At 43.1% G+C, this 13951-nt stretch overlaps 1 protein-coding gene across 3 annotated transcripts; it reads right to left on the bottom strand.

Annotated features, from left to right (window-relative positions):
• Positions 1 to 137: 137 nt before the first annotated feature.
• LOC119737747 lies at positions 138 to 12025 on the bottom strand. Of its 3 annotated transcripts, none has more exons than XM_038212323.1 (4): positions 11880 to 12025; positions 9841 to 9943; positions 2161 to 2551; positions 138 to 676 (listed from the first exon to the last, which is right to left on the bottom strand). In XM_038212323.1, the coding sequence occupies exons 1-4, from the start codon at positions 11928 to 11930 to the stop codon at positions 319 to 321; spliced, it is 903 nt and encodes a 300-aa protein (XP_038068251.1). In that variant the 5' UTR covers positions 11931 to 12025; the 3' UTR covers positions 138 to 318. The 3 variants fall into 3 exon arrangements, with proteins under 3 accessions (XP_038068251.1, XP_038068241.1, XP_038068260.1); XM_038212313.1 differs by lacking the exon at positions 138 to 676 and adding an exon at positions 696 to 1120 and having other exon boundaries at positions 1768 to 2551; XM_038212332.1 differs by lacking the exons at positions 138 to 676; positions 2161 to 2551 and adding an exon at positions 7212 to 8428.
• Positions 12026 to 13951: the final 1926 nt, after the last annotated feature.

Genomic DNA, 13951 nt, shown 5'->3' with positions numbered 1-13951 from the left:
TAGTGAGGTTGATGATGGATGACGCAGGGGTTGAGACGACGGACGAGCTCACTAGCTGCATGAACAGTCGTGATGTGTGGCATGTGCGTCAACGCACTCGACTCAAGCTTCCACTTGGGTCGACAGAGTGTGTGAGTGAGTTTAAAAGCACCAATCGACGCCCAAGTGCGCATGCATTGCACAAATGCCTCAGGATTCTCAAGACATTGTTGCTGGCAGTTCATGGATAACAGCGGTTCCTTGTGATGACGTCCTCCCGCAGTGGTAGGTACAATGTAACTGCCTATCTTCAACAATGTCTTGGCCCCTACAGTGTACCTAGAGCTTAGAATGTGTTGGACTTGATTGCTGTTCCAGCTTCAGAGTGTCCAAATACTTGAACAACGTGTCTTTATATTTATCTGGTATTGCTCGAAAAATCTCGGCATGTTTTGCATCGGGTGTGGAAAGATAGTGAGCAGGCTGGCTGGTCTGCTCTTTCCAATTTGCGATGAAGCGCTCAATGGAATCCCTCTTGCACATGGGATCGATGAGCGAATAGTAACACAGAACTGACGTCTTGAAAGGGTTCTTCCAGAACATGTCGATCAACTGATCATAGATCGCGACCGTGTTGCCGTAGGTTAGGTAAAAGTAGACGCTAGTCCCCGTTGCGATGAGCTGTTGTAAGATCCATCTTCTTGTTAGCATTGGGGACAAAAAAGGGGGGGGGGAACCAACCCCCCACTTTAAACAGCACCTTGCTACAGACACCCTGAACTGCCAACAAGTCGGGTGATCCTATGGGAGCCTAAGCATGGGCAACCAGGGAAAGGGAGGCCAATCAAGACAATAGTGAGGTTGATGATGGATGATGCAGGGGTTGAGATGACGGAAGAGCTCGCTAGCTGCATGAACAGTCGTGATGTGTGGCTTTGTGCATCATCGCACTTGACTCAAGCTTCCGCTTGGGTCGACAGAGTGTGTGAGTGAGTGAGTTAAAAAGCACCAATCGACGCCCAAGTGCGCACGCATTGCACAAATGCTTCAGAATTCTCAAGACGTTGTTGCTGGCGGTTCATGGATAACAGCGGTTCCTTGTGATGACGTCCTCCCGCAGTGGTAGGTACAATGTAACTGCCTACATGTATCTTCAACAATGCCGTCATCGATGCCAAAAAGTCATTACTGGTTACTGTCAAAGCTGACCTTCAAGTCTGGAAGAAATTGTGCGAAACTTCCCCAAATGTATGTATTTATCCCAATTTCTAGGAATTTACCCAAGTTGTTATTTCACGAGTAGTTGAGCATTTATTTCATATAAGTATATTCCAAATTCCACCTTAATCTGTTGTTGCAGACGCTAGTGTTACACTTTGAACCATCTCTAAGGAAAATTTCGAAGACGATCAAAAAATTATTTGCCGACCCAACCCATGTGCATTGTAATTTGTTCAACAAAGCACCATAGGCGCTACAGCTGACTGATTTCGGCCCGGCACACAATGATGACGGGCATATTAGCATATTCATTAGCATCATTCGGCGTGACATGGCGTGGGTCTCGGTATCCACCAATGGAAGCCGGCAAAAAGGGTGATAGTTGTTGACTTACAACTCGTGAAAGAGGCTTTTATTCCATTGTTTACTGCTCACCGTAATGGATAGGAACCTCATTAATATTCCTGAGGCTTGAAAAGATTGATACTTTGATAGATATCGCACATGCCAGTAGCCAGGCCTATTTTTCCAATTTTCAATGAAAGTAATAAACATACTTGTAACTGCCTATCTTCAACAATGTCTTGGCCCCTACAGTGTACCTAGAGCTTAGAATGTGTTGGACTTGATTGCTGTTCCAGCTTCAGAGTGTCCAAATACTTGAACAACGTGTCTTTATATTGGTCTGGTATTGCTCGCAAAATCTCGGCATGTTTTGCATCGGGTGTTGAAAGGTAGTGAGCTGGCTGGCTGGTCTGCTCTTTCCAATTAGCGATGAAGCGCTCAATGGAATCCCTCTTGCACATGGGATCGATGAGCGAATAGTAACACAGAACCGACGTCTTGAAAGGGTTCTTCCAGAAAATGTCGATCAACTGATCATAGATTGCGACCGTGTTGCCGTAGGTTAGGTAAAAGTAGACGCTAGTCCCCGTTGCGATGAGCTGTTGTAAGATCCATCTTCTTGTTAGCATTTCCCCCATTCCAACTCGTAATTCTTTCAGCGTGCCGATGACGATACTGTCAAAGACTTGGCCACGGATTCGTGGTTCTAAAGCAGAGAACTCATCAGGGTGTTCGGAAATGTAGGTAAGCACGTTCGCGTACATGAAGGCCCCTATTGAGAAAGCGTGGACGACGATTGGTGCCTTGCCGGTCTTGGTGCGGAGAAATTCAACGATCTCAGCGGCGACGGGTTGGGAGGATCTAGGCCAGATGAAATTGATGGGTTTGGCATAGGCCGTCAAGACATTAAATCCCCGTTCGGCGTACAGCATGCGGAAGCGATCCAAGGCGCGCTCAGATGCTGTGGCCCAAGGCATGAGGAGTGTGACCGGGGCATTTTCTTCATCTGCACAGCAAATAAAGAAAACGTGAATTTACGGGTACGCCGTAGTACGGGAACTGGGTACCCTGTTGAAAAAAACACAGGTATCCGGGTACCAGTGAAAGAAACCCAACCTGAAATTCAAATCTCGGAAGTTGCTGTTCAGACTGTTCATAAAGGTCCGCACGATAATACTTCCACATGGTTGCGTTGGTACAGCAAGATACAAGTGTACAGTGAGCTTTACAGCTTTACGGTGTAACTTGCAACTTTCTCAAACGTCATAAATGTGAAATATGTTTTGTTTTCCCATGTAGCCTGGTTTTCAGTTTTAAAATCCTCCACAAGTGACATTTGAAACCTTTCTTTTTTATTGTCTGAGAAATTACTTTGTAATTATTAAAGTTGGTTGCAGGTACCCGATTCCATAATCTGGAACCGGGTCCTGACAATAACAGTTGGGTACCCGGTTCCGATGCACAGCCCTATCGGACTGGTACCATATCATGAGCATTGTTGAACCTACGGTAATTGATTTGTTTGGAATAGGGCAAACGAGCAGTGTAAAATTCCAAAAGATCCAGGAATGAATATTGGCCTGACAGACAGGATAACATTAGTCTATGGAATATCCCCTTGCACAGCAAGGGTCTATAAATATGTGAGCAGATTCAGCGATTAATTATGCAAACCAGACTGCATCTTGACCTCCACAATCTGACTATTCGGTGGGCGCTTTCTATATCGAGTCTCCAGTATTCAGTTGATATGAAGTATGGACATTTACATTGTAAAACCTGGACACAACGTTTATTGGCCTTTTGAATGTTGTGTTGCTCAGAAAATATGCTCGGTATGATTGAAATGTTACATTCTAACTGAAGAAGAAATTCTAAACTTCATGTCAGTGAAAAAAATGCCGTCATCGATGCCAAAAAGTCATTACTGGTTACTGTCAAAAGCTGACCTTCAAGTCTGGAAGAAATTGTGCGAAACTTCCCCAAATGTATACTTTATCCCAATTTCTAGGAATTTACCCAAGTTGTTATTTCAGGAGTAGTTGAGCACTTATTTCATATAAGTATATTCCAAATTCCATCTTAATCTGTTGTTGCGGACGCTAGTGTTACGCTTTGAACCATCTCTAAGGAAAATTTCGAAGACGATCAAAAAATTATTTGCCGACCCAACCCATGTGCATTGTAATTTGTTCAACAAAGCGCCATTGGCGCTACAGCTGACTGATTTCAGCCCGGCACACTATGATGACGGGCATATTAGCATATTCATTAGCGTCATTCGGCGTGACATGGCCTGGGTCTCGGTATCGACCAATGGAAGCCGGCAAAAAGGGTGATAGTTGTTGACTTACAACTCGTGAAAGAGGCTTTTATTCCATTGTTTACTGCACACCGTAATGGATAGGAACCTCATTAATATTCCTGAGGCTTGAAAAGATTGATACTTTGATAGATATCGCACATGCCAGTAGCCAGGCCTATTTTTCCAATTTCAACGAAAGTAATAAGCATTCTTGGATCATTATAGGGGAAATAAATCCTGAAGGTTGCATGAAGATACAGTCTTCCAAACTGGAGAAAGTAATTTTCAAAGATTTCACCCGCCAACGTGAACATGTCTGTGCACATGTAGTTTCATTCGACATAGAGTGTTACGTAACCTAATTTAGAAATCGCCCTTTGCAACCATATGGCTGTATAGAATCAAATGTAGGCTACAATTTCTTATTTGGGGACAAAAAAGGGGGGGGGGGAAACCAACCCCCCACTTTAAACAGCACCTTGCTACAGACACCCTGAACTGCCAACAAGTCGGGTGATCCTATGGGAGCCAAAGCATGGGCAACCAGGGAAAGGGAGGCCAATCAAGAAAATAGTGAGGTTGATGATGGATGACGTAGGGGTTGAGACGACGGACGAGCTCGCTAGCTGCATGAACAGTCGTGATGTGTGGCGTGTGCGTCATCGCACTCGACTCAAGCTTCCGCTTGGGTCGACAGAGTGTGTGAGTGAGTGAGTTAAAAAGCACCAATCGACGCCCAAGTGCGCACGCATAGCACAAATGCTTCAAAATTCTCAAGACGTTGTTGCTGGCGGTTCATGGATGACAGTGGTTCCTTGTGATGACGTCCTCCTGCAGTGGTAGGTAACTGCCTATCTTCAACAATGTCTTGGCCCCTACAGTGTACCTAGAGCTTAGAATGTGTTGGACTTGATTGCTGTTCCAGCTTCAGAGTGTCCAAATACTTGAACAACGTGTCTTTATATTTATCTGGTATTGCTCGAAAAATCTCGGCATGTTTTGCATCGGGCGTGGAAAGATAGTGAGCAGGCTGGCTGGTCTGCTCTTTCCAATTTGCAATGAAGCGCTCAATGGAATCCCTCTTGCACATGGGATCGATGAGCGAATAGTAAAACAGTACTGACGTCTTGAAAGGGTTCTTCCAGAAAATGTCGATCAACTGATCATAGATCGTGACCGTGTTGCTGTAGGTTAAGTAAAAGTAGACGCTAGTCCCCATTGCGATGAGCTGTTGTAAGATCCATCTTCTTGTTAGCAATGACCCCATTCCAACTCGTAATTCTTTCAGGGTGCCAAAGACAATACTGTCGAAAACATGGCCACGGATTCGTGGTTCTAACGCAGAGAACTCATCAGGGTGTTCGGAAATGTAGGTAAGCACGTTCGCGTATATGAAGGCCCCTATTGAGAAAGCGTGGACGACGATTGGCGCCTTGCCGGTCTTGGTGCGGAGAAATTCAACGATCTCAGCTGCGACGGGTTGGGAAGATCTAGGCCAGATAAAATTGATGGGTTTTGAGTAGGCAGTCAAGACATTGAATCCCCGTTCGGCGTACAGCATGCGGAAGCGATCCAAGGCGCGCTCAGTTGCTGTGGCCCAAGGCATGAGGAGTGTGACCGGGGCATTTTCCTCCTCTGCACAGCAAATAAAGAAAACATGAATTTACGGGTACGCCGTAGTACGGGAACTGGGTACCCTGTTGAAAAAAACACAGGTATCCGGGTACCCGTGAAAGAAACCCAACTTGAAATTCAAATCTGGGAAGTTGCTGTTCAGACTGTTCATAAAGGTCCGCACGATAATAATGTCAAATCGGTGCGTCGGTACAGCAAGATACAAGTGTACAGTGAGCTTTACAGCTTTACAGTGTAACTTGCAACTTTCTCAAGCGTCATAAATGTAAAATATGTTTTGTTTTCCCATGTACATGTAGCCTGGTTTTCAGTTTTAAAATCCTCCACAAATGACATTTGCAACCTTTCTTTTTCATTGTCTGAGAAATTACTTTGTTATTAGTAAAGTTGGTTGCAGGTACCCGATTCCATAATCTGGAACCGGTTCCTGACAAAAACAGTCGGGTACCCGGTTCCGATGCACAGCCCTATCGGACTGGTACCATATCATGAGCATTGTTGAACCTTGGTTTGTTTGGAATAGGGCAAACGAGCAGTGTAAAATTCCAAAAGATCCAGGAATGAATATTGGCCTGACAGACAGGATAACGTTAGTCTATGGAATATCCCCTTGCACAGCAAGGGTCTATAAATATGTGAGCAGATTCAGCGATTAATTATGCAAACCAGACTGCATCTTGACCTCCACAATCTGACTAGTCGGTGGGCGCTTTCTATATCGAGTCTCCAGTATTCAGTTGTTATGGAGTATGGACATTTACATTGTAAAACCTGGACACAACGTTTATTGGCCTTTTGAATGTTGTGTTGCTCAGAAAATATGCTCGGTATGATTGAAATGTTACATTCTAACTGAAGAAGAAATTCTAAACTTCATGTCAGTGAAAAAAATGCCGTCATCGATGCCAAAAAGTCATTACTGGTTACTGTCAAAGCTGACCTTCAAGTCTTGAAGAAATTGTGTGAAACTTCCCCTAATGTATGTATTTATCCCAATTTCTAGGAATTTACCCAAGTTGTTATTTCACGAGTAGTTGAGCACTTATTTCATATATGTATATTCCAAATTCCATCTTAATCTGTTGTTGCAGACGCTAGTGTTACACTTTGAACCATCTCTAAGGAAAATTTCGAAGACGATCAAAAAATTTTTTGCCGACCCAACCCATGTGCATTGTAATTTGTTCAACAAAGCACCATAGGCGCTACAGCTGACTGATTTCGGCCCGGCACACAATGATGACGGGCATATTAGCATATTCATTAGCGTCATTCGGCGTGACATGGCGTGGGTCTCGGTATCCACCAATGGAAGCCGGCAAAAAGGGTGATAGTTGTTGACTTACAACTCGTGAAAGAGGCTTTTATTCCATTGTTTACTGCACACCGTAATGGATAGGAACCTCATTAATATTCCTGAGGCTTGAAAAGATTGATACTTTGATAGATATAGCACATGCCAGTAGCCAGGCCTATTTTTCCAAATTCAACGAAAGTAATAAACATACTTGGATCATTATAGGGGAAATAAATCCTGAAGGTTGCATGAAGATACAGTCTTCCAAACTGGAGAAAGTAATTTTCAAAGATTTCACCCGCCAACGTGAACATGTCTGTGCACATGTAGTTTCATTCGACATAAAGTGTTACGTAACCTAAGTTAGAAATCGCCCTTTGCAACCATATGGCTGTATAGAATTAAAATGTAGGGTACAATTTCTTATTGGGGGACAAAAAAGGGGGGTGGGGAACCAACCCCCCACTTTAAACAGCACCTTGCTACAGACACCCTGAACTGCAAACAAGTCGGGTGATCCTATGGGAGCCAAAGCATGGGCAACCAGGGAAAGGGAGGCCAATCAAGACAATAGTGAGGTTGATGATGGATGACGCAGGGGTTGAGACGACGGACGAGCTCACTAGCTGCATGAACAGTCGTGATGTGTGGCACGTGCGTCATCGCACTCGACTCAAGCTTCCACTTGGGTCGACAGAGTGTGTGAGTGAGTGAGTGAGTTTAAAAGCACCAATCGACGCCCAAGTGCGCATGCATTGCACAAATGCCTCAGGATTCTCAAGACATTGTTGCTGGCGGTTCATGGATAACAGCGGTTCCTTGTGATGACGTCCTCCCGCAGTGGTAGGTACAATGTAACTGCCTATCTTCAACAATGTCTTGGCCCCTACAGTGTACCTAGAGCTTAGAATGTGTTGGACTTGATTGCTGTTCCAGCTTCAGAGTGTCCAAATACTTGAACAACGTGTCTTTATATTTATCTGGTATTGCTCGAAAAATCTCGGCATGTTTTGCATCGGGCGTGGAAAGATAGTGAGCAGGCTGGCTGGTCTGCTCTTTCCAATTTGCAATGAAGCGCTCAATGGAATCCCTCTTGCACATGGGATCGATGAGCGAATAGTAAAACAGTACCGACGTCTTGAAAGGGTTCTTCCAGAAAATGTCGATCAACTGATCATAGATCGTGACCGTGTTGCTGTAGGTTAAGTAAAAGTAGACGCTAGTCCCCATTGCGATGAGCTGTTGTAAGATCCATCTTCTTGTTAGCAATGACCCCATTCCAACTCGTAATTCTTTCAGGGTGCCAAAGACAATACTGTCGAAAACATGGCCACGGATTCGTGGTTCTAACGCAGAGAACTCATCAGGGTGTTCGGAAATGTAGGTAAGCACGTTCGCGTACATGAAGGCCCCTATTGAGAAAGCGTGGACGACGATTGGCGCCTTGCCGGTCTTGGTGCGGAGAAATTCAACGATCTCAGCTGCGACGGGTTGGGAGGATCTAGGCCAGATGAAATTGATGGGTTTGGCATAGGCGGTCAAGACATTAAATCCCCGTTCGGCGTACAGCATGCGGAAGCGATCCAAGGCGCGCTCAGTTGCTGTGGCCCAAGGCATGAGGAGTGTGACCGGGGCATTTTCCTCCTCTGCACAGCAAATAAAGAAAACATGAATTTACGGGTACGCCGTAGTACGGGAACTGGGTACCCTGTTGAAAAAAACACAGGTATCCGGGTACCCGTGAAAGAAACCCAACTTGAAATTCAAATCTGGGAAGTTGCTGTTCAGACTGTTCATAAAGGTCCGCACGATAATAATGTCAAATCGGTGCGTCGGTACAGCAAGATACAACTGTGTACAGTTAGCTTTTCAGCTTTACGGTATAACTTGCAACTTTCTCAAGCATCATAAATGTGAAATATGTTTTGTTTTCCCATGTAGCCTGGTTTTCAGTTTTAAAATCCTCCACAAATGACATTTGCAACCTTTCTTTTTCATTGTCTGAGAAATTACTTTGTAATTAGTAAAGTTGGTTGCAGGTACCTGATTCCATAATCTGGAACCGGTTCCTGACAAAAACAATCGGGTACCCGGTTCCGATGCACAGCCTTATCGGACTGGTACCATATCATGAGCATTGTTGAACCTTGGTTTGTTTAGAATAGGGCAAACGAGCAGTGTAAAATTCCAAAAGATCCAGGAATGAATATTGGCCTGACAGACAGGATAACATTAGTCTATGGAATATCCCCTTGCACAGCAAGGGTCTATAAATATGTGAGCAGATTCAGCGATTAATTATGCAAACCAGACTGCATCTTGACCTCCACAATCTGACTATTCGGTGGGCCCCTTCTATATCGAGTCTCCAGTATTCAGTTGTTATGGAGTATGGACATTTACATTGTAAAACCTGGACACAAAGTTTCTTATGCTTTTTATGTTGTGAATTCTATTTGCAAAAACAGGCTGCGTCACGCAGCCTGTAACGATACGTTACGCGAGGCGTGATCGTCCTGTGAGGGCGCCTTCTATATTGGGTCTTCGGTAACCCATTCTCATGGACATCAACACTCTAAAACCTGGACACAACTAAATGCTATTATGTTGTGAATTGTATTTGCAAAAATAGGCCGTGTCACGCAGCCTGGAACAATATGTAACGCGAGGCACGATCGTCCTGCAGACTAGCTTCAAATGATCAACATTTTAAATAACAGGCGCATTCACGTCACGCCCACGATGACCATTCACGTACATGTATACAGCATTTTTTAAACAGCCAATGTTGAGTTTTATTCTAAGTCTCTTAACCGGTGGTTGTATTACATAAAAAGACTATCCAAACTGATCAATCAACAGCTTAGTACAGATTTTTGGAGGGGGGGGGGGATGGCATAATTTTGAGCTGATATTGGGTTCCCAAACCAATACGACAATAGTCAAATAGTATTTACTTGTAACATTTTGGGGAGCAGCAAACCGCAAAATTGGGACAAAAATAACAACAGGGAGTTAATTGCAGAGGTTAATTGAAAAATGAATGATAAAAACCTACCCTTGAATTTGTGCAGACGTAACACAGGTGAGATGTTAACGATGGTTGCTTTGTATTTGTTTGTCTCCATGGTCGACAAAGACGAACGGCAAAGGGAAACGAGCTTTGATAAAGAAGAAAAACATAACCTTCATCAGTTCCTATACTGAACGGAACTTCTGCAACCATTTTCATTGGCTTCTTCTGTACATCATAATCAAATGGATTATCAATGAATCAATATTGATGTGATTATTGAACACAAAACCTTGCGTCTCTTGGCATCCAGGTATTTTTTCTCCTCCAAAAATTTCAGAACAAAATCCAAATGGTCATGAAAGTTGTAAATGACATCCTCCAAGGAAAGAATGGGTATCCTGGTTGTGTACAACTAAAGACTAACACTAACAGAGGAGCATTGTTGTAGTCGAGTACTATTTTCTGAGTACTGCCGAGAACTTAGATTGCCGATTACGAGTACTTATACGATTATACATCTGAATAGGAGTACTTGTACTTCTGAGTACGAGTACGAGTACTTGTACCTCCGAGTACGAGTAATTGTACTTCCAAGTACAAGTACGAGTACTGCCGAGAACTTAGATTGCCGAGTACGAGTACTTATATACGATTACGAGTACTAGTATACATGAGTACGAGTACTTGTACCTCCGAGTACGAGTAATTGTACTTCCAAGTACGAACGTACGAGTACTGCCGAGAACTTAGATTGCCGATTACGAGTACTTATACGATTATACATCTGAATACGAGTACTTCTGAGTACGAGTACGAGTACTTGTACCTCCGAGTACGAGTAATTGTACTTCCACGTACAAGTACGAGTACTGCCGAGAACTTTGATTGCCGAGTACGAGTACTTATATTACGATTACAAGTACTTATACGATTATACATGAGTATGAGTACTTGTACCTCCGAGTACGAGTACTTGTACCCCCGAGTACGAGTAATTGTACTTCCAAGTACGAACGTACGAGTACTGCCGAGAACTTAGATTGCCGAGTACGAGTACTTATACGATTATACCTCCGAGTACGAGTACTTGTACTTCTGAGTACGAGTACTTGTACCTCCGAGTACGAGTAATTGTAATTCCAAGTACGAGTACGAGTACTGCCAAGACCTTAGATTGCCGAGTACGAGTACTTATACACGATTATACCTCTGAGTACGAGTACTTGTACTTCTGAATACGAGTACGAGTACTTGAACCTCCGAGTACAAGTATTTGTACTTCCGAATAGGGCCATACAGCAAATGGTTTTGTGCGTAACTGGCCCAGGCCTAGTCAGACCGATATACAGACCCACTCACAGCTAGCTGTTGAATATGTGCAAAGAGGAAAATCAGGAAACTTCAATTTCTCTGCAAGCCAATCAACCATAACTGATAGTACAGGTATGGATAAAATGATGTCTAGTATTAGTCGAGCTATTTTTCCCCGAGTACTGCTATTCGAATACGAGTACTTAGATGATTGAGTACAATTTTGACATGTCGAGTACGAGTACTTGCTGGACTAGAGCATTCTCGTTGTCTTGTTTCCGCAACAACACACCAGACGAAAATTGAACTCACTTGCGGCACCTGAAAGTGGTACGGCAGATTTTTTTCGATGTCATCACGTCATGCACGTGATGCATACATTTACATAATTAGCAAAACAAAATGGACGACAGGCATTGGAACTGGCATTTTTCTTACGGACAAGCCACCAAAATCGTCAAGATTTTTCACATTTTTTTGTGTTGTCTGTTTCAATGAAGTCGATCAATAGGCTTCATAAATGACTGCTGAATGTATGGGGTATGTAAATGAAATATGGGGTGGGATATTAGAGGTGAAAATGAACAATTTTTGAGAGGCCATTTTTTTTTAGGGTCTCTTAGTCTTGCTACTAATGAACAGGTTATGCCTCCACTGCTCCAGCGTTACATGTGAATGAATATGGACAACTGATGGACTCACTCATCAGTCATGGAGCATGTCAGCTGGAGTTACTCAAGCTACTATTATTAAGTATAAAACTATTTTACCTGCTTTGTCTGGACTCTACGAGCAATAGGTTGAAGTACGGCAGCTAGCATTATCAATCAAAGATTTGAAAAGCTGATAAATAGTGACAATTTTACTGTACAATCGTGCACGGCGGTCAAGTGCAGTGTACAGCAGCCACGGACAGGGTGACCGAAAGGTAATGACCAAATTCTGCTAAATGCAATTCAAAAATCTGTCAGATTCATCAAAAAATCTGCCAAATTTCTCAGAATTACTCAAAATGCATTTTAAACATTTTAAAAAAAACATGCAGATGTTGTAGTATTGCCTTAATAGTTCATATTACATTCTAAACAATATACATTGTAGTCACATGAAGATATGAAACTGCGTAAATTTCAGGCAAAACGTTGAATCACGACAAAGTCGATTCGGTTAACCTCGTCAGAGCGCAACTAGGCCGGCCAACCTGCCCCATAATGCAAGGGTTTGTTTGAAAAGATTTGAAGCTTTTTCAAAACAAATGTACATTTTTTCCCCAATTTGCTATGTTTTCCCCAATTTTCTGTCTTATAAAATTATGACAATGTTTGCAGAATTCTGCCAGATATCTGCCAAAAAAAATCTGTCAAACTTTTTTTTTTTAATGTCAAAGTTAGCCGAAAATCCGCTAAAACGGTCACTCTGATAGCAGCTGGTGCTGGGCAGTGCGCCCTCTTGGTTAGGAAATGTGAGTCATCGCTTGTGCCGCATGGGCCGGGTGCAGTACCCATGCTAGTCATTCCAGTATAAACATTCCCATAATTAAGATGGTGGTCGGGTGACCTCACCATAACACTGAGGCGCAGACAGACAAACAGGCAGACAGACAAACCAACTGACCGACCGACCGACCACCAAGTGTTCATGCCAAAAGGGTATTATGATGCCCCTGTACAGGGCGGATCAAAAAAACCGAAACCGAGATATTATTGCTGATTGGAACAGACGTAGGGCACATGTGAACCAAAGGGAGATATCCTCTGTTAGGGTTGAATCTCCTCTTTAAAATGACAATTTAGAGAATTGCGCCACTTTTCAATTGTGGTTGTTTGTGGTGTCATTTGTCTCACTCTCAGAGTGAAAGGCTATGGTTGCCAATCAAGGCAGGTGGGGGAAAAGAGATTTTTACCATGAAAAGTGGCACAATTCTCTAATTAGACCCTTTCATAAAACTGGTCTCTGCTCAGTCAACCAAAATGTAAGGACATGATCAGGGTGTCATTTTAAAGAGGAGATTCAACCCTAACAGAGGATATCTCCCTTTGATTCACATGTGCCCTACTTCTGTTCCATTTAGCAATCATATCTGGGTTTCGGTTTTTTGGATCCACCCTGTATAGGCCTGAAAGTTCACCCTTTGCTTGTGGTGCGCTTGAAAAAGAGAATTAGTGTGCAAGAATGCTGCCGGCAAGTTTTCATCAAATTAGCACAAATTGCAGGCTCATAAACATCTGTGGTAAGTCCGCGAACCGAATAGGGCGCCCCCAATGATCGAATGATGTACTCGTCTTGTTTTCCTAGGTTTAGTATCGTTACAAAAATTAACCTTCTGAACTTGAACAACTACTTTGAATGACGAGATTTATTGGTTTTTGGCTGTTAAACATACAACGGGACAAAATCCAGGACTTGACTCTAGGTCTGGTAAATTTCAACCAAAACTGCGCTTGTGGAAGGGCTGCGTTTGTGGAGAAGGATTTTTTTCTTTTTTTAACTGAACGATCAATCATGGAGGAGTAAACAAATACTCCTCAATAACATTTCTTCGTCCACCGCTGAAGGTGACAAACAAAGATCAAAGCTCAACATAAATCATCGAAATGAGCTAAATACTGAGATATACTATTTTTTTCAAAAAGGGGTTTGCTAGTTATAGAAGGTTTCGTCAGTTCGTTTGATTGTTCCTTCCTCCAATTGTTTTTCTTCTTAGGATATCATATAGGCTGATAAGAAGGAAATTAAATCCGCAAGTCTGGGATTGAATGGAATATTCAACCGTTGCGTAAACTTTGGGAAACATTTACTACCCCCCCCCCCCCCAATCTTATTGGGTTCACCCGAGGAGATC

Source organism: Patiria miniata, unplaced genomic scaffold (genome assembly GCF_015706575.1).
Source record: "Patiria miniata isolate m_02_andy unplaced genomic scaffold, ASM1570657v1 HiC_scaffold_10, whole genome shotgun sequence".
NCBI classification, from domain to species: Eukaryota; Metazoa; Echinodermata; class Asteroidea; order Valvatida; family Asterinidae; genus Patiria; species Patiria miniata.
Note: the sequence above shows the minus strand (reverse complement) of the source record. Positions and strands in the feature narration are given on the sequence as shown.

Bases quoted from the DNA above. Each gene is read 5' to 3' on its own strand.
- LOC119737747 (XM_038212323.1), bottom strand. From the start codon at position 11,930: ATGCTAGCTGCCGTACTTCAACCTATTGCTCGTAGAGTCCAGACAAAG. The intron at 2,552-9,840 runs GTAGGTTTTTAT...TTTGCTGTGCAG, and splicing joins ACGTCTGCACAAATTCAAGG to ATGAAGAAAATGCCCCGGTC. The intron at 677-2,160 runs ATGGATCTTACA...GCTAACAAGAAG, and splicing joins GGGGAAATGCTAACAAGAAG to ATGGATCTTACAACAGCTCA.